This window comes from Myxine glutinosa, chromosome 4 (assembly GCF_964187855.1).
Source record: "Myxine glutinosa chromosome 4, kmMyxGlut1.1, whole genome shotgun sequence".
Lineage (NCBI taxonomy): Eukaryota > Metazoa > Chordata > Myxini > Myxiniformes > Myxinidae > Myxine > Myxine glutinosa.
This window is the reverse complement of record NC_136264.1, coordinates 136,666,873-136,692,295: the sequence shown is the minus strand read 5'-3', so window position 1 is coordinate 136,692,295 and position 25,423 is coordinate 136,666,873. Positions and strand designations below refer to the sequence as shown.

Sequence of the window (25,423 nt, the reverse complement as noted above, 5' to 3'; positions counted from 1 at the left end):
ACTGTAACTTGTTCAGGCCATGTATACCTTGTTCTGGAATAAATATGTTTGATAGCTTTGCTGTCTACTTTCCATTTAGTCTTTCTTACTCTCTATCTTGATCCTAAATGACCACATTATTCATTGTTACACCTTGCCCTTCCTTATCTCCCCCACCCCTCCCTTCTTATTCCAAGCACGACTCCTCAATTCCACTCCCCCAGCACGGTGTCTCTGCACTCAAAATTCGAGGGGATGGTCGATTATTGGCCGCCGGATGCTGGGATGGCCGCATCCGCATATGGTCTCGGCATTACCGCCCTCTGGCCTCTCTAGCCTTCCACCGACGAGGCCTCTGTGACCTAGACTTTGCGGATCCCTCGCCTCGAGCTGCCCACTGTGCTGGCCGTCGACTTCTGGCCGCAGCATCTAGGGATGGGCAACTCAGCGTGTGGGACTTGTACAACGATAAAAGAAGATGACTGGGTAAAATATCAAAATGTGTTTTGAAACATTACTGAAGGGAGGAACAAAAAATATTTTTCTTCATATGAAGAGCTCCACCAATCATGAGCCATCCAATTAATTTAATTTTGTTATTTTGTCATCTGGGCATGGCACATTGCAGAATGTAGACGGACTTGAACTTGGTCCAAGAGCCTCATTGAATAAGCTTTGAATTACGCAGATTTTAAATGTTCTTTTTGTGAGGTGCATGGGGACTCGGGGGGTGGGGGGAAGGGCGGAGGGAGGGAAGGGGGAAGATTGTTGCCTAAAATGCAGTGGGGTTCAGTAAAATGTGGTTGCGGGAGGGTGCTAAGTAAAATGCAGTTGGTGTGTGCGTGCGTGCGCGCGCTTGCGTGTGTGTGCACGTGGTTGGGGGGAGAGGGGGTAAAGTAAGATGCAGTTGTTGTGTGTGTGTTTTGGATGTATATGTTGGACGTATATGGTTGCATAATGCTTCCTTCCCATATACTGTTTAATAAAATATACTTAGGTTTTCGTTGCTTACCTCGTTTATATTTAAATAAAGGTATAGAATGTAGTTTTTTAAACCATTTTGTTATTTAACTATGATGGCAGGGCTATCTTCCGCACTCCATCCCTCTATGCTCCAACTTCTGTTTTATGGACAGTTTTCTCTTCAGGCCTCGACTTTTGCCGGCCATGAATGCGGCCTTAAAAATAAAGGCAACCCTCCTGGGGCGAATCTTGTTGCCAAAGGAAAGCCCCAGAAACCCACTCTATTTCCTGCCACTGCCCCCCCCACCACCCACCACCATTCTTTCTCCTCTCCTTTCTTTTCTGGCCTTCACACCAAAGGCACTCACTGACTGGCTAACACATTATCCCCTAATTAGCGTGTTGTTTGCCTCGGTTGACAGCTGCACGTCGTTCGTTAACAGTCACAACTATGGTAGGAGGTGGTGGTGGTAGGGGGTGGAAAAGGAGATGGAGATGGGAAGAGGGATTTGGGTGGATGTTTGGCTTGCGATCTAGAGGTGATAGTGAAGGGATAGACGGGCCGCTTGTTTCCGCCTTGTGCCAGGTGAAGGGGGGAAGGCTTAGGCCGTGCTAGTATTGGTGGATTGGACGGAGAGAGATCTAAAGAATTCCTTCAGCTTATACTTCGACCACCACTTGGATCAATCCAAATTCTCACAGCACACATACATCTACAGCTCTATCCACATTGAAACAAATGATGGGCTCAGTTATGACCAGACCATCAGCTGGCTCTTTTTATTGAGGATGTTGACATTTTAAGTCCAGTTATTAGGTCCTTTTTCATATGAACGTGTAAACTGTCATCCTTTCAAATCTGACATAAAATGGAGGCCTAGTTTTTCCAGATTTTATATTTTGTCATATTAAATGTTAAAATAAACTTGTTCAATTTTAGACGAGATTTCTCTTTAGAAAACTGAAGTCTTTCCTCCATTGTGACTAACTTGGCTCTTTTTTTATTTATTTATCACAATGTTCTTTTTTTTTTTACCCGTCAGTTATTAAATTATTATTAGTGTTGGGAAGATGAGTAAACTGGTCTGTTACATAAATGAGGTGTGACACCTCATTGACAGTGAAGCATGGTATTACTTACCTTTTCAGGTGAATGGTCATTACACAGTTGTACACATTTTAAACAGTTAATTGGCAGAGGCAGGACAGCATACACAGCATGCTCATCATTGAACTAGTTTGGGTTCGATTCTTGATTGGGTTTGACCAAACCCTGCCATCTCGGGTCATTTCAAGTGCTTTAACTCAGAGAACACGGTTCTTTGGATAGGGAGCGAAAGCCAGCCAGCTGTTCTGTCTACATTTAAGTTGTGTGCATACAAGATCCCATGGTATCTCTCAGTAAAGAAGTCCACTGTGAGCCAACTTCCTGGCTAAGTTCCTTGCCTACACTGTAACATTTCTGCAAGTTATGATTTTTAAAATAACATATATGCAACGATTTTGTTAGGGTTTGGGTTTTGTTTTTGTTTTTTGTATACAAGATCGAGGCTCGTGTAAGAGCTAACATTAATGACAAAAAAACAAACGGACACATAAGACGAAATAAAAGGAACGGGAGACAAGATGGGGAAAGAGAGGCAAGCACACAAGTACAATACAAGTTTTTAGCTCTTTCACGAGCCTCGATCTTGTATACAAAAAAAACAAAAATTTTTTTGAGAGCAGGGACATCGGGCGATCTATGGGAGGGAGGGGGTTGGGGGGGGGAAGAGGCGTGGGAAGGGGGGTGGGGGTGAGAGAGGTAAAATACACATGGACACGTCTAGGACTTCCAGGAAATAACTCGGTATTTCAGAAAAGTGGATCTGGGGTGGATTAACGGGGGTAGAAAACATCAAGGTTTTGGATGGGGGAAGATAAGAGATGGTGGTGAACAGCTGTTTTAAAGACCTGGAGGGATGAGTGGGATTGAAGAGAGTGAGGGAGGTTGTTCCAGAGGTGGGAGAAAAGAGGAATGAAAGTGAAGGTGAGCAGAGAGTCTTGATTTTGGCAGTGTAACCACAAGAGGGTTGCTGGCAGATATTGTGTGACCTGTAGGAATATTTGGGGGACAGAGCACAGACAGGGCCGTGGAGCTAGGCCAGAGAGGAGTCGGTAGAAGACAGAAAGACCACCAACCTGCCTACGGTGAGTGAGTGAAAGGCCCTCACAATCGGCTTCATTGCGGGAGATTCCAATGATTCTGAAAGCTTTGGTTTGAACAGCGTGAAGACGAGCTAGGTGTGAGGCAGGAGCACCAGCCCAGAGGGGAGAGCAGTATTCCATTGAGCTGCGGATGAAAGTCTTGTATGTGGTGAGGAGCTCAGGTGTGCCAAGGAAGGACTTTGCACGACGGAGACGGTCTTTGGAGGCCAGCTTGGAAATGTGTTTTTCCCAGGAAAGATCATGGCAGATTGTGAGACCCAAGAGAATGAGTGACAGAACTTCTTGGAGAGGATTGTTCAGAAAGTACATGAGAGGGTTGTCTAAACGGTCTTTTCGGAGAGACATCGTAAGAGTATGAGATTTGTCAGGATTGAAAGACATGTTCCACTTGTTTGACCAGTCTGTGATTTTGTCCGGGTCTACAGAGAGTGAGGAGGCAGCAGACTGCCGATCAAAGGCACGTGATATGTCAAGGGAGACAGCTCTAATTTCCTCTTTGACATTGAGGACCTCCATCCATTGGTGAGACAGCAGAAGCAGCATGTCCAAAGTAGAGTGACCTGGTCTGAAACCAAATTGATGATCGGAGATCAAGCCATTGGAGAAGAGGAAGGATTTCATATCTGAAGCAATGATGGATTCCATGACTTTGCTGATGATTGGGAGCAGGCTGATTGGTCTGTAGTTGCAAGGATCTGTTTTTGCACCTTTTTTGTGTGCAGCGGTAATGTTGGCTGATTTCCAATCTGAAGGCAGATGACCTTGAGCAATTAGAGGGTGAAGAGAAGAGAGAGAGGGTGTGAAAAAGCGGCAGAGCAGGACCCGTGGGCTGATGCCGTCTGGTCCAGTTGCAGAATCAGTGTCGAGGATTGACAGAAACTTCACCTTGTCAGGAGAGAAGGACACAGAGTCCAGGAGCAACTGGGTACGGTGGGTACAGAGATAGACGGGTTTGGGACACAATATTTTGAGGCAAACACAGAGTTGAGCCATTCAGCTTTTTCATGTGCGGAGTCAGCTGTGTAGCCGTTTGAGGTAAGGGAGGGGATGGAGCGAGACCAAACACCAGAAACAGATTTGACAAGACGCCACCATATTTGGAAGAGGGAGACAGAGGTTTCGTGTTATTTCATTAACGGTGAGAATATTAAAGCACCCTTGTATGATAAATATGGGTTTAAAAGATAAGTGATAACTTCCCAAATATTGTATTAGAATGGATATTGTCACATCCACCCTGTAGTGAAGACCTCAGGGTGACGGATGGTCGACCGAGCTTTACCTCCGAGGCATTTACCCAAAACTATGGCGGTGTTATCTCTTTAGCACGTGAGGGAAACAGAGTTCCCTGGTCTTATTTGCACGGCACGGGGGGTTATCCGATCTCCACAGACAAATAAAACGTACAAGACAGGCACGACAAGGAAATGCAATAAATAATTATTTAATGAAAACAAACAAAATACAATAAAAAGGTGACACTAAATTCCTAAATTCAGGGACCCTCCATAAGGACTCGTATACAACACAAGGGAATGATAAATGAAAATAAATGCGGTGTGCTGCGTTGGCTAATACTCTTTGACCGACCAGTCCCCAAACCACCGTGCAGGAACCGCACAAGACGGTGCGCAGTCGTGCCCAGAGCAGCCACCAACCTGTGAAACAGAGGCAAAGCTCCTTCCTCCTCCGCTCGTTATACGCTCCACAAAGCTCCACTGTTTCTCAAGCGCACACAGCACGAAGCGCAGCAGTCACAAAGCCAGCACCAAGGAGAGTGTATCAACTGTGACCGCTCGCGATGAAGGCCAGACCAAGAGAGAGACAGGGAATGCGTCCGCTCGCAATGAAACCCAGCGCAAGAGAGCCAAGGCAACTCGAACCGCCTGCCACGAACGCCGGAACAAAGCAAGAGAGAGAAGTGTGTCCGCTCGCAATGAAACCCCAGGACCGAGAGAATATGCGAAATGCCTGTTCGTGACGAAGCCCAGTGCAGAGAGCATGCGTCCACCTTCCATGAACACCAGGAACCAAGAGAGAGAAAATGGCGGGACATGTCCTTTTTTACTCCGACGCTAGAATGTTCTCTCTGACGTCATACTATCACCAATCACCGAGCACCACCCACTCACCCCAACCAATCATCCTTTGGGGCGTGGCCTCATGGCCACACTTGGCGCTCATCGAGAAGATTCAAGCTGGGTGGTGTCGTAGTGATGTCCGGATCCGGTCGGCCATCGCTTTATTTAATGTAGGCGCTGATCGCATGGCTGGTGGTGTAAGTGTTATAAGAACGAAGGGAAAAATATAGAGGTGACTACACACAGGGAATTTACCCTTATACCCTAACTAATTAGCATAGCTCCACCCCTCGCATGGAGACATATGATGCTAACACGGACATCCAGGCCTGACTTAATTACTGGAGGGTTTCTTCTTCTTCGTGACAGTCGGAGCACACTACCCTATACAATCCTACCTTAACTAAGGTATTTCATTATCTACCCCCACACACGTAACAATATTTAATTGAAATCGACACAAAAAAAAATATGGGAAAATTCTACAATACAATGTTTATCTATATAATAATACACTTGTTTGTCCATCGTCCGTGTGCAATGCTCCTTTCCACCCATTGGTTGGATATCTGGCCTGACTCCTCCCACAATTGTAACCTGAAACATAGGGGCAATACCCCAGGCACTCACCTTTTTTTTTTTTTTTTTTTTTTTTTTTTTGTATACAAGATCGAGGCTCGTGAAAGAGCACCTGGTAGAATAAACAGTATACTGCACCGACTAAGGGTATTTTAAACCAATTTTAATGGTTGCTAGAAGACAGAGCAGCATTTAGAATCATACTAACATAATCATAAGACTTTAACCAAACAAAGAAAAAAAGACCTATTTTGGGGGGCAGCCCTCCCCCAACCCCATATACCTCCTAAGACCCCAATTTGTCTAATGCCTTGAAAAAACCTTGGTACATCATGGGTGATTAAGGTTGTGGTGAAGTTTCATCGAAATTGTGTGTGCAGTTTCTGAGAAGAAAGCAAATACCTATTCTGGGGGGCAACTCCCCATAGACCCCCAAAGGGGCAATTTTTTTTTAATGTTGTGAACAAACTTTAGTACATCATGGGTGGTGAAGGTTGTGGTCAAGTTTCATCAAAATAGTGTGTGTAGTTTCAGAAAAGAAAGCATTTTGGGGGGTCAAACCTGGACCCCTATTTTGGGGGGGTCAAACCTGGACCCACTTTCACACCCCGTAGACCCTCCTAGACTTTGATTTTCTAAGCGCTTTGAACAAAATTCGGTACATCATGGGGGATGAAGGTTGTGGTCAAGTGTCGACATAGTGTGTGTAGTTTCAACGGAAAAAGCAAATTCCTATTTTTTGAGGGGGTGGGGGGGTGGGGGGGGGGGGTGGTCGAACCTGGATCCACTTTGACCCTGGTAAACCCCCTTAGACCCAGATTTTCTTAATGCCGTGAACAAACTTTAGTCACAAGACAACAAATATCATTTGTGCCAAATTTGGTTGCCATCCGAATCCGCGGTTTCGGAGAAGTGTTTACGGACGGACTGACGGACGGACAATGCGCCATCGCATAAACTCCCCTGAACTTCATTCCAGGTGAGCTAAAAATCATACGTCCACCATTTTTGTGCTATGCAAAGTCAAAGACGTCTTCAAAGGTGTCATCCTCACTATAATTCATGGACCAGTGTGTGTTTGTTTGTTACTTGCAAGATCAAAGATTTTTCAAGTAAATTGGTCGGTTGCGTTTTTTTATTTGCCTGTCTGTCTGTCTATCTGTCCGTTTGTTACTTGGCAAAAAAAACTTTTTTGGACAAGTATGTTCATCACTCCGGTTTGTGTGTGTTTTTGTGTGTTTGTTTGGCTGTCCGCCCGCTTATAGTTGCGTACAGGTCACAATTTTAAACCTGTCTTCACGAAACTTCACCAAATGGTCGAGTTTGTGGTCCGACAAAATCCTATATGTTTTTGAGGTTAAAAGGTCAACATAGGCCAAAGGCCAACCACTTTTTTTTTTTAATGTCTAAAATCCTCAATTTGCATCCGATTGACTTGGAATTTGAATGGGATTTTCACTTGTGACTGAATGTCACTTAAAATTTAAGCATAAACTTTAAAAACCTAGCTCCTCCCTCATTTTTGAGCCTATCGAGGGGGAACTTCACAAATGTGTTCAACATATCAGTCTACTAAAATCACCCTTTTGGAATTTGCGATAGGTGACGTGGTTTGGCAGATATAAGTAATTAAAAGAAAATATTTAAAAATTTATAACTCTTGAACCACTTCATTGATCGACGTGAAACTTTATATTATAGTAGAGGTGATGATATATTTATAGTAGAGAGAGAGGAAGACAAATGATTAATTGCGAAAGATGAAGGGAATAGAGCCTGTGATTGATGCTGTGAAGCGGAACAGGTTGAGATGGTTTGGTCATGTGTTGAGGAAGGATGAAAGTGACTGGTTGAGAAGAGTGATGGAAATGAATGTAGAAGGAAGTAGAGGACGGGGAAGACCGAGAAAGACTTGGCTAAAGATGGTGGAAGAAGAAATGCGGGCAAGGGGGTTAACAAGGAGAGATGCAGAAAATCTGGCAAAATGGAGAAGATTGTCATGGGGGCAAGGCTAACCCCCGCTGTAGAAGGGAAAATGGCCTTAAAATGCATGTTGTTGTTGTTGTTGTTGTTGTTAGAGGTAATGAAGTGTAACAAGTGTGGAAAATTTCAAGATGATTGGATGTACGGTCTGGAAGCTAGAAGTTGTTATTGCGTGCAGAAGAAGCGTCTTCTTGAGTGGGCATGGAATTAATTATCACACCGCATGAGGAGCAGGCAAAGTACGAGCGACCTCACGGGGTCATTTTGACCTCAAATAAAATTCTGATTTCAGATTTGTCAATCGCTGAGGTATATTAACACACGACCAAAACAGATTTGGCAAAATTCCAACGATTTTTGACGAAAATATAACATTTGTGTCTGCATTTCAGTAAAGTAAAGAGTGTGCCATGTCAGCCATATGGAGAATAGGTGTTGTTAACGATGACGTCATTGGTGCCATAATTATGACGTTGTCGGAGCTGTGCTCCCACGTAATCGGAAGAATGGACGCTACAAAAAGCTGGAATTCGTCCGAGTTTCTTTATTGAAACAAAACAACTCGGGTACTCTGAAAAGCCCGTTTATCGGGCAGCAATATATATACACACATTATCCCGGAGCGTTTGCCTGGGAAAGGCGAGAGGGGGCGTGGCCGGGCGTCCTGGACGCGGCCTGGCAAGTCAAGGGCGGGCATGCCCGGGCGTCCCGGACGAGGCCTGGCAAGTTGAGAGCGGGCCTGCCTGGGCGTCCTGGACGAGCCCGGCATGGTGATCGCTCCGCGTCCTTGGTAGGTGCAAGGCGATTGTGTAAACCCAGCGGTAGCCGCTACACACGGCCCCCCAGAATCGACTTGCACCGGCAGGGTCAATTTAAGGGGGGTCCTGATGACCCGGCCAAAGTGACCCCTGGCGGGTCGTGGGGGGGGGGGGGGGGGTCCGGTGTGGTGGTGGGCGGTCGAGTGGGGGGCATGTGTCTGTGTCTTCTTTTGGCGCATGTCGGTGGGGGTGGCCACGAGTGGGGGGCATGTCGAGTGGGCGGATGTCTTCTTTTGGCGCATGTGTTTGTTTGGCGGGTGTGTTAGTTTGGCGGATGCCTTAGTTTGGCGCATGTGTTTGTTTGGCAGATGTGTTAGTTTGGTGGATGTCTTAGTTTTGCGTATGTGTTTGTTTGGCGGATGTGTTCGTTTGGCGGATGGCTTCGTTTGGCGCATGTGTTTGTTTGGCGGATGTCTTAGTTTGGCGGATGTCTTAGTTTGGCGCATGTGTTTGTTTGGCGGATGTCTTTGTTTGATGCATGTGTTTGTTTGGCGGATGTGTTTGTTTGGCGGATGTGTTAGTTTGGCGGATGTGTTAGTTTGGCGGATGTGTTAGTTTGGCGGATGTCTTAGATTGGTGCATGTGTTTGTTTGGCGGATGTGTAAGTTTGGCGGATGTCTTAGTTTGGCGCAGGTGTTTGTTTGGCAGTTGTGTTAGTTTGGCGGATGCCTTAGTTTGGCGCATGTGTTTATTTGGCGAATGTCTTAGTTTGGCGCATGTGTTTGTTTGGCGGATGTGTTTGTTTGGCGGATGTGTTAGTTTGGCGGATGTCTTAGTTTGGCGCATGTGTTTGTTTGGCAGATGTGTTAGTTTGGTGCATGTGTTTGTTTGATGGATGTCTTAGATTGGCGCATGTGTTTGTTTGGCGGTTGTGTTAGTTTGGCGGATGTCTTAGTTTGGCGCATGTGTTTGTTTGGCGGATGTGTTAGTTTGGCGGATGTCTTAGTTTGGCGCATGTGTTTGTTTGGCGGATGTGTTAGTTTGGCGGATGTCTTCGTTTGGCGCACGTGTTTGTTTGGCGGATGTGTTAGTTTGGCAGATGTCTTAGTTTGGCGCATGTGTTTGTTTGGCGGATGTCTTAGTTTGGCGCATGTGTTTGTTTGGCGGATGTGTTAGTTTGGCGGATGTCTTTGTTTGGCGCATGTGTTTGTTTGGCAGATGGGTTAATTTGGCAGATGTCTTAGTTTGGCGCATGTGTTTGTTTGGCGGATGTCTTTGTTTAATGCATGTGTTTGTTTGGCGGATGTGTGTGTTTGGCGGATGTGTTAGTTTGGCGGATGTCTTAGATTGGCGCATGTGTTTGTTTGGCGGATGTGTTTCTTTGGCGGATGTCTTAGTTTGGCGCATGTGTTTGTTTGGCGGATGTGTTAGTTTGGCGGATGTCTTAGTTTGGCGCATGTGTTTGTTTGGCGGATGTCTTAGTTTGGTGGATGTCTTAGTTTGGCGCATGTGTTTGTTTGGCGCATGTGTTTGTTTGGCGAATGTCTTAGTTTGGCGCATGTGTTTGTTTGGCGGATGTGTTTGTTTGGCGGATGTCTTAGTTTGGCAGATGTCTTAGTTTGGCGGATGTCTTCGTTTGGCGCATGTATTTCTTTGGCGGATGTGTTTGTTTGGCGGATGTGTTAGTTTGGCGGATGTCTTAGTTTGGTGCATGTGTTTGTTTGGCAGATGTCTTAGTTTGGCGCATGTGTTTGTTTTGTGGATGTCTTAGTTTGGCGCATGTGTTTGTTTGGCGGTTGTGTTAGTATGGCGGATGTCTTCGTTTGGCGCATGTGTTTGTTTGGCGGATGTGTTAGTTTGGCGGATGTCTTAGTTTGGCGCATGTGTTTGTTTGGCGGATGTGTTTGTTTGGCGGATGTGTTAGTTTGGCGGATGTCTAAGATTGGCACATGTGTTTGTTTGGCGGATGTGTTTCTTTGGCGGGTGTCTTAGTTTGGCGCATGTGTTTGTTTGGCGGATGTGTTAGTTTGGCGGATGTCTTCGTTTGGCGCATGTGTTTGTTTGGCGGATGTCTTAGTTTGGCGCATGTGTTTGTTTGGTGGATGTGTTAGTTTGGCGGATGTCTTAGTTTGGCGCATGTGTTTGTTTGGCGGATGTCTTAGTTTGGCGCTTGTGTTTGTTTGGCGGATGTGTTAGTTTGGCGGATGTCTTCGTTTGGCGGATGTGTTAGTTTGGCGGATGTCTTAGTTTGGCGCATGTGTTTTTTTGCCGGATGTGTTAGTTTGGCGGATGTGTTGGTTTTGCGCATGTATTAATTTGGCGTATGTGTTAGTTTGGCGGATGTGTTAGTTTGGCGGATGTCTTAGTTTGGCGGATGTGTTTGTTTCGCGGATGTGTTTGTTTGGCGGATGTGTTAGTTTGGCGGATGGCTTAGTTTGGCGCATGTGTTTGTTTGGCGGATGTGTTAGTTTGGCGGATGTCTTAGTTTGGCGCATGTGTTTGTTTGGCGGATGTGTGAGTTTTGCGGATGTCTTCGTTTGGCGCATGTGTTTGTTTGGCGGATGTGTGAGTTTTGTGGATGTCTTCGTTTGGCGCATGTGTTAGTTTAGCGCATGTGTTAGTTTGGCGGATGTCTTAGTTTGGCGCATGTGTTTGTTTGGCGGATGTGTTTGTTTGGCGGATGTGTTTGTTTGGCAGATGTGTTAGTTTGGCGGATGTCTTAGTTTGGCGCATGTGTTTGTTTGGCGGATGTGTTAGTTTGGCGGATGTCTTAGTTTGGCGCATGTGTTTGTTTGCCGGATGTGTTAGTTTGGCGGATGTGTTTGTTTGGCGGATGTGTTCGTTTGGCGGATGCCTTAGTTTGGCGGATGCGTTTGTTTGGCGGATGTGTTCGTTTGGTGGATGTCTGAGTTTGGCGCATGTGTTTGTTTGGCGGATGTGTTAGTTTGGCGGATGTCTTCTTTTGGCGCATGTGTTTGTTTGGTGGATGTGTTCGTTTGGCGGATGCCTTAGTTTGGTGCTTGTGTTTATTTGGCGGATGTGTTAGTTTGGCGGATGTCTTAGTTTTGCGTTTGTGTTTGTTTGGCGGATGTGTTAGTTTGGCGGATGTCTTAGATTGGCGGATGTCTTAGTTTGGCGCATGTGTTAGTTTGGCAGATGTCTTAGTTACTCCCGCTAGGGAGTAATGCATTAGATCGTGTGTGTGTGTGTGTGTGTGTGTGTGTGTGTGTGTGTGTGTGTGTGTTCGTGAACAAGATATCTGGAAAAGTTCTGAACGGATTTGGATGAAAGTTGGTGGGATGACTGCCCTTGCGATAAGGAAGAATTGATTAGTTTTTGGTGAAGCTCAGGATATTATTCCGGATCCAGGAAATTTTTTGGGGAATTTTTTACCATTGGAAGAGAGGGTTCATTTTTTTTAACATTATCTTCTATATATTCTATATTTAACATTGTGATATGAAAATAGTTTTCAAATTTGTTGTTAATGTAGTTTAAACTCGTTGTTATGTGTTAGAGTGGTGTATTGTTTAGCAGCGTCATCTTCAATGTTAATTGTTTTTTTTTCTAATAAAGACATATTCTGTCATTTTAAAAACACCAAAGTGTGTATTAAGTTTCCCCGTTTCATAGAATGTATCGTTTGATACGTATAATGCTTTAAAACTGTTTTTTTTTGTTTTTTTTTACCTTCGAAGAGATATCAACATTTACCTCAGCGAATGTCAATCGCGGTGTCAGTATTTGATGAACTTATAAAGACTTAGGTGACTTATAAGTGCGACCATCATGTGCACGGGATTCTTCCCAGAAGAATGAGTGGTCACATTGGCTTGTGCGACTTAAAATGAGCGAGTTTTGTTTTCACGTTTGGGCCAGTTTTACATGTTGTATCCCTAAGGAATGAAACAAACGTTTTCTTGGCTTACAATTTTATTTGAAGTCACACATGCCTCAAAATACACTCACTTTTATAGAATTGAACGCTGAATCCGAAAATGTAAGTGAAATTGCCTTATTTTTAAAAAACATTATCTTCTATATATTCTGTGTATGTATATATATATATATATATATATATATATATATATATCTGTGCAGTGTCTGTCTTGTGTTGTCTTGTCTTGTGTTGTCACTGAACTACTCCCTCAAACTTTCGTGAAATCGTACTATTCCAACTTGACCCATGGTGGGAGTATGCACTCTACTGAGTGGCGTTCTAGTTTGCTTTTATAATCTGCTATTCTAATTTTCTATTCCAATTTGCTATTCTAATTTGCTGTTCTAATTTTTCCATTCTAATTTTCTATTGCAATTTTCTATTCTAATTTGCTACTATAATCTGCTTTTCTAATTTTCTATTCTAATTTGCTACTAGAATCTGCTTTTCTAATTTTCTATTCTAATTTGCTACTATAATCTGCTTTTCTAATTTTCTATTTTAATTTGCTACTATAATCTGCTTTTCTAATTTTCTATTTTAATTTGCTGTTCTAATTTTCTATTCCAATTTTCTATTGTAATTTTATATTCTAATTTGGTATTGTAATTTGCTCTTCTAATTTGGTGTTCTAATTTTCTATTCTAATTTGCTATTATTATTTTCTATTCTAATTTGCTATTGTAATTTTATATTACAATTTGCTATCATAATTTGCAATTATCCTGACAATTATAATTTGCTATTCAAATTTGCTGTTGTAATTTTCTATGATAATTTTATATTACAATTTTCTTTTATAATTTTCTATTATAATTTTCTATTATCATCTGCTATTCTAATTTTCTATTCCAATTTGCTATTCTAATTTGCTGTTCTAATTTTCTATTCCAATTTTCTGGTGTAATTTTCTATTCTAATTTGGTATTGTAATTTGCTATTCTAATTTGTTGTTCTAATTTTCTATTCTAATTTGCTATTATAATTTTCTATTCTAATTTGCTATTATCATTTTATATTATAATTTGCTGTCATAATTTGCTACTATAATCTGCTATTATAATTTTCTATTCCAATTTGCTATTCTAATTTACTGTTCTAATTTTTCCATTCTAATTTTCTATTGCAATTTCTATTCTAATTTGCTATTATAATCTGCTTTTCTAATTTTCTATTCTAATTTGCTACTATAATCCGCTTTTCTAATTTTCTATTCTAATTTGCTACTATTATCTGCTATTCTAATTTTCGATTGTAATTTGCTATTCTAATTTGCTGTTCTAATTTTCCATTCTAATTTTCTATTGTAATTTTATATTATAATTTGCTATCATAATTTGCTATTATAATTTTCTATTGTAATTTTCTATTCTAATTTGCTACTATAATCTGCTTTTCTAATTTTCTATTCTAATTTGCTATTCAAATTTGCTGTTATAATTATTTGCTATAATAATCTGCTATTCTAATTTTCTATTGTAATTTGCTATTCTAATTTGCTGTTCTAATTTTCCATTTTTATTTTCTATTGTAATTTTCTATTCTAATTTGCTATTATAATTTTATATTATAATTTCCTATCATAATTTCCTATTATAATTTTCTATTGTAATTTTCTATTCTAATTTGCTATAATAATCTGCTATTCTAATTTTCTATTCCAATTTGCTATTCTAATTTGCTGTTCTAATTTTCCATTCTAATTTTCTGTTGCAATTTTCTATTCTAATTTGGTATTATAATTTTATATTATAATTTGCTGTCATAATTTTCTATTATAATTTGCTATTCAAATTTGCTGTTATAATTTGCTATAATAATCTGCTGTTCTAATTTTCCATTCTAATTTTCTATTGTAATTTTCTATTCTAATTTGCTATTATAATTTTATATTATAATTTGCTATCATAATTTGCTGTTATAATTTTCTATTGTAATTTTCTATTCTAATTTGCTACTATAATCTGCTTTTCTAATTTTCTATTTTAATTTGCTGTTCTAATTTTCCATTCTGATTTTCTATTGTAATTTTCTATTCTAATTTGCTATTATAATTTTATATTATAAAAGGCGGTTCAATTTGCTATCATAATTTGCTATTATAATTTGCTATTCAAATTTGCTATTATAATTTGCTATAATAATCTGCTATAATAATCTGCTATTCTAATTTTCTATTGTAATTTTCTATTGTAATTTGCTACTATAATCTGCTTTTCTAATTTTCTGTTGTAATTTGCTACTATAATCTGCTTTTCTAATTTTCTATTGTAATTTGCTATTCTAATTTGCTGTTCTAATTTTCCATTCTAATTTTCTACAGTAATTTTCTATTCTAATTTGCTATTATAATTTTATATTATAATTTGCTATCATAATTTGCTATTATAATTTGCTATTCAAATTTGCTATTATAATTTGCTATAATAATCTGCTATTCTAATTTTCTATTCCAATTTGCTATTCTAATTTGCTGTTCTAATTTTCCATTCTCATTTTCTGTTGCAATTTTCTATTCTAATTTGCTATTATAATTTTATATTACAATTTGCTATCATAATTTGCTATTATAATTTGCTATTCAAATTTGCTATTATAATTTGCTATAATAATCTGCTATTCTAATTTTCTATTGTAATTTTCTATTGTAATCTGCTACTATAATCTGCTTTTCTAATTTTCTATTGTAATTTGCTACTATAATCTGCTTTTCTAATTTTCTATTGTAATTTGCTATTCTAATTTGCTGTTCTAATTTTCCATTCTAATTTTCTACTGTAATTTTCTATTCTAATTTGCTATTATAATTTTCTATTGTAATTTTCTATTGTAATTTGCTACTATAATCTGCTTTTCTAATTTGCTATTATAATTTTATATTATAATTTGCTATCATAATTTGCTATTATAATTTTCTATTGTAATTTTCTATTCTAATTTGCTACTATAATCTGCTTTTCTAATTTGCTATAATAATCTGCTATTCTAATTTTCTATTCCAATTTGCTATTCTAATTTGCTGTTCTAATTTTCCATTCTAATTTTCTGTTGCAATTTTCTATTCCAATTTGCTATTATAATTTTCTATTGTAATTTTCTATTGTAATTTGCTACTATAATCTGCTTTTCTAATTTGCTATTATAATTTTCTATTGTAATTTTCTATTGTAATTTGCTATTAGAATTTTCTATTGTAATTTTCTATTGTAATTTGCTACTATAATCTGCTATTCTAATTTTCTATTGTAATTTTCTATTGTAATTTGCTACTATAATCTGCTTTTCTAATTTTCTATTGTAATTTGCTATTCTAATTTGCTGTTCTAATTTTCCATTCTAATTTTCTACTGTAATTTTCTATTCTAATTTGCTATTATAATTTTATATTATAATTTGCTATCATAATTTGCTATTATAATTTTCTATTGCAATTTTCTATTCTAATTTGCTACTATAATCTGCTTTTCTAATTTTCTATTGTAATTTTCTATTGTAATTTGCTATTATAATTTTCTATTGTAATTTTCTATTGTAATTTGCTACTATAATCTGCTTTTCTAATTTGCTATTATAATTTTCTATTGTAATTTTCTATTGTAATTTGCTATTATAATTTTCTATTGTAATTTTCTATTGTAATTTGCTACTATAATCTGCTTTTCTAATTTTCTATTGTAATTTGCTATTCTAATTTGCTGTTCTAATTTTCCATTCTAATTTTCTACTGTAATTTTCTATTCTAATTTGCTATTATAATTTTCTATTGTAATTTTCTATTGTAATTTGCTACTATAATCTGCTTTTCTAATTTGCTATTATAATTTTCTATTGTAATTTTCTATTGTAATTTGCTATTATAATTTTCTATTGTAATTTTCTATTGTAATTTGCTACTATAATCTGCTTTTCTAATTTTCTATTGTAATTTGCTGTTCTAATTTGCTGTTCTAATTTTCCATTCTAATTTTCTACTGTAATTTTCTATTCTAATTTGCTATTATAATTTTATATTATAATTTGCTATCATAATTTGCTATTATAATTTTCTATTGCAATTTTCTATTCTAATTTGCTACTATAATCTGCTTTTCTAATTTTCTATTCCAATTTGCTATTCTAATTTGCTGTTCTAATTTTTCCATTCTAATTTTCTCTTGCAATTTTCTGTTCTAATTTGCTGGTCAACACTAAATAATAACAAAATTTTAAAAGTTTTATGGTTCTAGTATATTTTGAGGTGATTCTAACCAACATGACCTTGTAGATTTTGATTATGATATCCAATTTTCACTAGAACATCCAGTTTTTGAGAACCAGTATACCATAGGAATACCACTTCATTTGAAATTCACAAACCTCTTGTTGACCCTGAGAAGGTATTCTTACCACCACTTCATTTGAAACTTGGTTTGATGAAGAACTTTGTGAAGGCCATGGATCAAGATGGTGCTGGCTTCCACTACTTGTAGGCTATGAGCCAAGGGGGTTGGTCGGTACCATACAGATGGAGTAAGGCTCATTGTGGTTTTTAGCAAGATCTTTTTTTAGCAAGAGCAAGCAAGATCAAGATCTTTTAGCAAGATTTAGCAAGGTCCCTAGATATGAAAAAAAAGTGATAGCAGTGTATAACTCTCGGCCATCTCTGTGTTATCACCCGAAATATTATTATACGCCTGCTTCGCTTCGCCAAAAAATGTGATATTTGCTAAAATTGGAATAAATATGTTTTTAAGGACCACAGAGTGCCAATAATTTGCATACTGGATGCCAACTAATATAGTAATAGAAATATAGAACATTTGTGGGGGTTATTTATCAAAATATTGATATAATGACAAAAAATATGTTAAATTTAGTGAAAAAGTGGTCGAAATCGCTTCGAGTTCAGAATTCACATTGTACATTTTTGTCAATATTTCAAAAATGAAAACTCCCAGAATAACATTTGACCCCTCAAAATCTTTGCAAGGAACCACTGCATTGGAATATATCATTACTTTGTAATATGGTGGTTGTTTGGGGCACATATTTTGGCAAAGTTCAAAATATGTTCAACCATAGCCCCTAATTTTGATATTTTGGAACGAAACATAGCTTTTGAACATTTTAGGTTTATTCGTCTACTACTTTTGGTATCTCAGTGTAATTTTTGGTATTAGCTAGTATCCTAAAGTAGGTTTGTAACATCAGCTACATTATATTTCACAATGCATGCAAACTTGCTCCACACTCTAGGTTTATCATGATCTCTCGAACAAATACGATCTCGATCTCGATCTCGGCACTCTGTGGTCCTTAAAAACATATTTATTCCAATTTTAGCAAATATCACATTTTTTGGCGAAGCGAAGCAGGCGTATAATAATATTTCGGGTGATAACACAGAGATGGCCGAGAGTTATACACTGCTATCACTTTTTTTTCATATCTAGGGACATATATCTTGCTAAAAATCACAATGAGCCTTACTCCATCTGTATGGTACCGACCGGTCAATTTGGGGGGTCTGGCTCATCGCCTATTGCTAATGAAGTTCCAAGGCATTGTATCTGAGGCCAAAGTAAAGGCGGATGTTTTCAATGGTCCTCAAATTCGTCTTGGACTCACTAATCAAGACTTTGTAACGAGACTATCTGAGCTGGAAAGCGTTGCTTGGGATAGATTTGTGGCTCTTGCTAACAATTACCTTGGAAATTTTCAAGCACCAAATTATGAAGAGCTTGTGGACAAGATGTTGAAGAGTTACCAGGCACTCGGTGCTCGAATGTCACTCAAGATACATTTCTTCCATTCTCATCTGGACTTCTTTCCACAAAATCTTGGCGATGTCAGTGATGAACATGGAGAAAGGTTTCACCAGGAAATTGCCATCATGGAGACTCGATATCAAGGCCGATTCAATCCAAACATGATGGGCGACTACTGTTGGACTTTACAGCGTGAAAGTGATTGCTCCTACAAACGCAAAAGTAAAGTTCAGAAGCACTTTTAATGTGATGTAAATAAAAACTTAAAGTTCATATTATTTTTTGTGATATTTTATAAAGTTCATGTTATTTTTTGTGATATTTTATAAAGTTCATATTATTTTTGGAGATTTACATTTTTTTAATGTGATGTCAATAAAAACTTCAAGTTCATATTATTTTTTGTGACAATAAATAGACTTATTGAGACTTAATCAAGAAATTTGCATGCTCTAAAGATTTTTTCCACACTTATGATGTACTACGTCAAGGTTACGTGATAGCGAAATTTTATGGTCAGATTCGGATTCGTGGGCACCAAATTAGTTAGAAACAGTTGAAAATAAGTCAGAACCAATTTGGCTGTTGACCAGTGAAATCTGCTTTTCTAATTTTCTATTCTAATTTGCTACTATAATCTGCTTTTCTAATTTTCTATTTTAATTTGCTATTCTAATTTGCTATTCTAATTTGCTGTTCTAATTTTCTATTCCAATTTTCTATTGTAATTTTCTATTCTAATTTGGTATTGTAATTTGCTATTCTAATTTGTTGTTCTAATTTCTATTCTAATTTTCTATTCTACTTTGCTGTTCTAATTTTCTATTCTTATTTTCTATTATAATTTTCTATTATAATTTTCTATTATAATTTGCTCTTCTAATTTTCTATTCTAATTTCCTAATCTAATTTTATATTCTAATTTTCTATTGTACACCGCTCCTTTCCTATGTCATCTCCAGGCACTGCATAACGTCATTACCGGGAACCGAAGGGGGCCCGGAAATGACGCACGCTGAAAGGGAGTATTCAGTTTTCACTCTGGTTGTTTGTTTTCTTGTTTGTTTGTTTGTTTTCTTGTTTGTTTGTTTGTTTTCTTGTTTGTTTGTTTGTTTTCTTGTTTGTTTGTTTGTTTTCTTGTTTGTTTGTTTGTCCGGGCGATATCTCAGCCATCCTTTGAGCTAGGAAGCTGAAATTTGGGCACAATAGTCAGCAAGTGCTTTGGCAAAAGTTTATTTTTTGTTTTTTGATTAATGAATTGTTTAGTTATTTAATTATTATCGATTAATTAAGTACTTATTTATTTTCTTTCTCATCTGGGCAATATCTCAGGCACCTTTTGAGCGAGGAAGCTGATATTTGAACATGACAGTAACCAAGTGATGTGGCTCTAAAGGCTATTTTGGATTTATTGATTAATAATTTCATTATTCGATTAGTGACTTAGTTAATTTAAAAAAATTAAGTTACAGATTCGGATGAAATGGTGGTGGTGGTTTATGTATTATATTAGCCAATTGATTAACTATTTAATTTTTTATGATTATTATTTATTTATTTTCATTATTAATCATTTATTTATTTTCTTTCTCATCTGGGCAATATATCTCAGGCACCTTTTGAGCTCTGAAGCTGATATTTGGACATGACAATGACCAAGTGATTTGGCTATAAAGGATATTTTTGATTTATTGATTAATCAATTAATTGGTTAATTATTTATTGATTAATCAATTAATTATTTAATTTTTTATTAAAGACCTACAGTGGAACCTTGACTTACGAGTTTAATTCGTTCTGTGACCGAGCTCGTAACTCAATTTGCTCGTTTCTCAAATCAAATTTCCCCATTAAAATGCATTGAAATGCTATTAATCCGTTCCAGCCCGCCAAAAACCACACCAATTTTTTTTAAAATATACAGTATATATAAAAATATCTCGCGCTTTATATTTCACCTGTATGCAGCATACAAGTTGGCAGGATGGCCTGGACTGGAGGTATGCACACTTGACTCTAAAGTCTAAACTGTCCAGCCTGGGTTTGAATCCCGACCCAGCTATAACCTGTCATGGGTGAATCACAGGCAGGGTGATTCATCAATGTGTGTACCGCTAAACTGGGCGCCCCGTTTGCATCCCATTAGTTGTTGGATGTTAAGGATCTCACCGTGTTTTCCACAAAGAGAAGGCGAGCTATCGCCGGCACTCTGAACAAGTTGTGGCCTGGCATGCTCTTCTCCTCTGCCGTTATATACGTCCTCCTCGGCACCTCGCTCATGTTTTTCGACGATTGCGTGTTTTATATCCAAGCACAAGTTTTATATAAAACACGACGATTGCGTGTTTTATATCCACAAGTTGTGGCCTGGCATGCTCTTCTCCTCTGCCGTTATATACATCCTCCTCGACACCTCGCTCATGTTTTTCGACGATTGCGTGTTTTATATCCAAGCACATCATCCTCTTCTTCTTCTCAGTACCGTGTTTTCCACAAAGAGAAGGCGAGCTATCGCCGGCACTCTGAACAAGTTGACGGCAGAGATACTGTACTTGCACGGCAAGATAACCACGTGACCGGAACCCACCTGGCGGCGTAAACTCAAAATAACCAACATGCGAAAACAAAAATGCAGCGCTATACGACAGAGATACTCTACTTGCACGGCAAGATAACCACGTGACCAGAACCCACCTGGCGGCGTAAACTCAAAATAACCAACATGCGAAAACAAAAATGCAGCACTATACGTCAGAGATACTGTACTTGCACGGCAAGATAACCACGTGACCAGAACCCACCTGGCGGCGTAAACTCAAAATAACCAACATGCGAAAACAAAAATGCAGCGCTATATGACAGAGATACTGTACTTGCACGGCAAGATAACCACGTGACCAGAACCCACCTGGCGGCGTAAACTCAAAATAACCAACATGCGAAAACAAAAATGCAGCGCTATACGACAGAGATACTGTACTTGCACGGCAAGATAACCACGTGACCAGAACCCACCTGGCGGCGTAAACTCAAAATAACCAACATGCGAAAACAAAAATGCAGCGCTATACGACAGAGATACTGTACTTGCACGGCAAGATAACCACGTGACCGGGTGGCGAAAGCTCGTAACTCAGATCTCGGCTCGCATCTCAAAGCAATAAACCGCCCGAGCGACGGCTCGTATCTCGAAAAACTCGTAAGTTGGGGCACTCGTAAGTCAAGGTTCCACTGTATTTAATTAAATTTCTAAAAGATACATCTTTGGATGAAGCACGAGTGGTTTAGTTATGCTATTAGCCAATGATTAAGAAAATATTTTATGATAATATTTTATTGATTTTAATTATGCCATTAATCAATCAATTATTGTACACCTCTCCCTCCCAATACAGTCTCTATGAGCTGCACTGCGGTATTGCCGGGCGCCAAAATTGAGACATGACTCATTGGAAATAACTCTCCATGGGGAATAAAATATGTTAATGGTGATGTCATAGGTGCCTCCATTATGACATCATAATTCGACAAGTACAAAACTTCATCCGATCAAGATGAAATTTCTTGAGCATCATGTAGAAATAAATTGGTGGATAAAAAATAATGATGACGTCATCAGTCACGTGGTTCAGCCGCCATCTTGGAAAAACCGAAAAACTTTGCACCTCTATATCTCCGAAACTGCTGAATAGAAAAAAATTGAGACATGACTCATTGTAAAGAACTCCATGGGGAATAACATATGTTAATTATGATGTCATAGGTGCCTCTATTATGATGTCATATTTTGACAAGTACAAAACTTCATCCGATCAAAATGAAATTTCTTGAGCATAATCTCGGCATATATTTGTGGAGAAAAAATAATAATGACGTCATCGGTCACGTGGTTCGGCGGCCATATTTGTTTTAACACAAAAGCCTTAAAAACCACTGAAAACACATCCTGGCGAGGGTCTGCAATCTCTGATTGCTCTTGTTTGCTATTTTAATTTGCTATTATAATTTACTGTCCTAATTTGCTATTCTAATTTTCTATTCTAATTTGCTATTCTAATTTGCTATTCTAATTTGCTATTCCAATTTGATATTCTAATTTGCTATTCTAATTTGCTATTCCAATTGGCTATTCCAATTTGATATTCTAATTTGCTATTCCAATTTGCTATTCAAATTTTCTGTTCTAAATTGTGTTACGGATTCGTCACTTCTGGTGTTGTGGTTTTCATCCACTTGAAATATTTCTGATTCTATGTACTATTATTGTCTTCAAAAGGTTTATTGTTCATGAACTGTTTGCAAAGGATAAAAGCGTTCATGTTTTAAAAAGAGACAGGAAGCCGGATCGGGAGCCGGAAGACGACGAGGACGAGGAGGAGGAGAGAGAAAAGGAGGCGGGGCGAGTGAAGTCGGACAAGAAGCGAGTCGCTTCAAGCTCCGTAGCGAGCATTGTCGAACGAAAGTCGCGAGTGAACTTTGAGTTCCTTGAAAGGAATTCCTGCGATAGGTGTTATCGCTGGGATTGAGAAACCTGCGTGGTCAGGTTTGGCGTTGGGATTCTGACGAATCATCGCCGGGTCGTTTCGACTCAAGTACGAGCCATCGGCGATTTTGACCCTCGCGCTTTGTTCATCGCAAAAGGTCTTTGCTACGCGTCAGTTCTGTCACCATCCTGTCGTCTGTCGGGGATGCGTGTGCGCAACACGGAGTTTGAAGATTAATTTGCGGTTCGCCGACTGAACAGTGAACGTTCATATCTGGAGGGCGCCTTTGGATTCCTATTCCTCCGTGAGTTTGCCTGACACGGTTTTGGACCACGTGACTCTTTATGCCGCTTCGGCTGCCTACGCCTGTGAGCTGTTTTGGCAGTGTGACCGGGTCCGTCATCTGAACGGGGTTCGGGTTTCGATTTGATCTCGCTCTGACACTCGCTGGTGGGGATCACCTTTGAGCTATAGAGACATTGGGGAGTGTTCTTTTGACTCACTTGGAGCACAGTGAGTTATCTTATCCTAGCTGATGGTACCATCAGAAGATGTGTTGATTGTACTTCTGATTGCCATTGTTGTTGTCCCGTTATTCTTGTGTGATCTCAATACAATATTTGTTTGTGAGTAACAATTGGGGTGGCTTCTCCATTGATCTTTGACACACAGAATAACAGCTTTTTCTGCCGTGACTCCTCTCGGTGCTCGGAGGTACACTGTGACCAAGGGGTCGGGGAGGAGCGCGTAACAGAAATTGGGGGCTCGTCCAATTGACTCGGGGGCTCGAAATTGGGTCTTCGTCCGGGATTAAATTCCCTAATAACACTCATCCGGGATTAAATTCCCTGATAATTCGTCCGGGAGAGAATTCCCTAGCATTCCTAAATTTGGAATTTTTCTAACATTCCCAAATTTTTCAAAAAAAATTGGAAATTTTTGTGTGAAGGTTAACAGGTGCTAACTAATAGTCACCATGGTGTTTGAAGCAGGAGAGTTTGCAGCGTCCCCTAATGAGGCACAGTTCCAAGCATTAAAAACATCGGACCTCTTGATATTGGCCAGACATTTTAACTTGGAGGTCCGAGTTAGTATGAAGCAGGCAGAGATGCAGACATTGGTGGTAGAATCTCCCGTGGGACAGGGAACATGGACAGAGGTAGCCTTGGATTGGTTACCCGAGGAAAAAGAAAATGTGGAGCTCCGGAAAATGGAGATGCAACTGCAGAGCCAGGAAAGGTTAAAAGCAGAGGAAAGGAAAGCAGAAGAAAGAAGAGCAGGGGAAAGAGCAAAGGAAAGGAGAGCTGCAAGTGAACTCGAGGAGAGAAGAGCAGAGGAAAGGAGAACTGAAAGGGAACTCGAAGAATGAAGAGAAAAGGAAAGGGCAGAGGAACGAAGAGCCGAAAGGGAGTTAAAGGAACATGACATGGAGTGTCAGAGTGAACTTTAACTCAAGGAGCTGCAAATAATAGAAGAACGGGGAGAGGTAACATCCATGCCGGCTACTTCGACAACTAGTCAGAACACCTGGGATGTTGGTAGGCATGTGAGGCTGGTTCCACCCTTCAATGAAAAGGAGGTAGCTAACTTTTTTTTACACTTTGAGAAAGTGGCTCGAATGCTAAAATGGCCTGAGGAGTCCTGGACCATGTTTGTGCAAAGTGTTCTGGTGGTTAAAGCTCAGGATATTTTTTTCGGCTCTACCAATTGACCAATGTGCAGATTATGAGATCGTGAAGAAAACCATTCTCAAAGCCTTTGAATTGGTCCCTGAAGCTTACCGGCAAAAATTCCGGAATGCCAGGAAGAGGGAGAGTGAGACCCATGTGGAGTTTGCCAGAATGAAGGAAAACATGTTTGATCGGTGGTGTGATTCGAAAGGGGTTGGGAAAGACTTCAAACTGTTGCGACAATTGATCCTGGTGGAGGAATTCAAACAGTGTGTCCACGAGGACATTAAAGTACATCTGGAGGAAAAGAAGGTACCAGAGTTGTATGAGGCAGCAACCGTGGCAGATGACTATGGCTTGACACACAGGATGGGGTTCCACAAACCTAACTTCCCGCTTCGAGTTAGCCAGGGGAGCTATGGTAAATCAAGGGCGGAGAACAAATATTCGTGGAGGCGGCCGAGAGATGACTATGGGGACAAATCTGATACCGCGACTTTTAGGGATCAGAAGACTACAGTTCCAAGACTGACCTATCTTCCGGGGGGCTCGAGGCAAACCACGAGTTTTTCCTCCAGGCCTACTTGCGCTTTTTGCAAGAAACCTGGACACTTGATGTCCCACTGTTATTCCCTGGAAAGGAAAAATCAGGAGCGGAGTCAGACTAGTACAACTCCGAATGCATTGGAAAATGTGAGAAACCGCCCTCAAAAGGGTTACAAACCATTTATTCAGAGGGGTTTGTGTCACTGGAGGGAGACTTGACTAACCAGAGACCTGTTAGGGTGTTGAGGGACACAGGAGCACATCAATCTTTGATGCTTGAGGGCATTTTGCCATTGTCAGAGAAGACGGCAACTGGCGTTAGTGTTCGTTTACAGGGGGTTGGTGGCTGTGTTAAAGCTCCACTTCATGTCATCCATTTAGAGTCTGATTTGGTGTCAGGACCGGTCACCGTAGGTTTAAAAGCCACTCTTCCTGTAGAGGGAGTATCTTTTGTTATCGGGAATGATTTGGCCGGTGGTCAAGTT

At 39.5% G+C, this 25,423-nt stretch overlaps 1 protein-coding gene across 2 annotated transcripts in view; it reads left to right on the top strand.

The window, feature by feature from the left end:
* Positions 1-981, top strand: part of GNB1L (G protein subunit beta 1 like) — a 567,228-nt gene extending 566,247 nt beyond the window's left edge. For both annotated transcript variants that reach the window (XM_078776520.1, XM_068113564.2), the window contains one exon: positions 177-981. In XM_078776520.1, coding sequence (XP_078632646.1) covers positions 177-461 — 285 coding nt within the window. In that variant the 3' untranslated portion in view covers positions 462-981. The remainder of the gene's footprint in view (positions 1-176) is intronic.
* Positions 982-25,423: the final 24,442 nt, after the last annotated feature.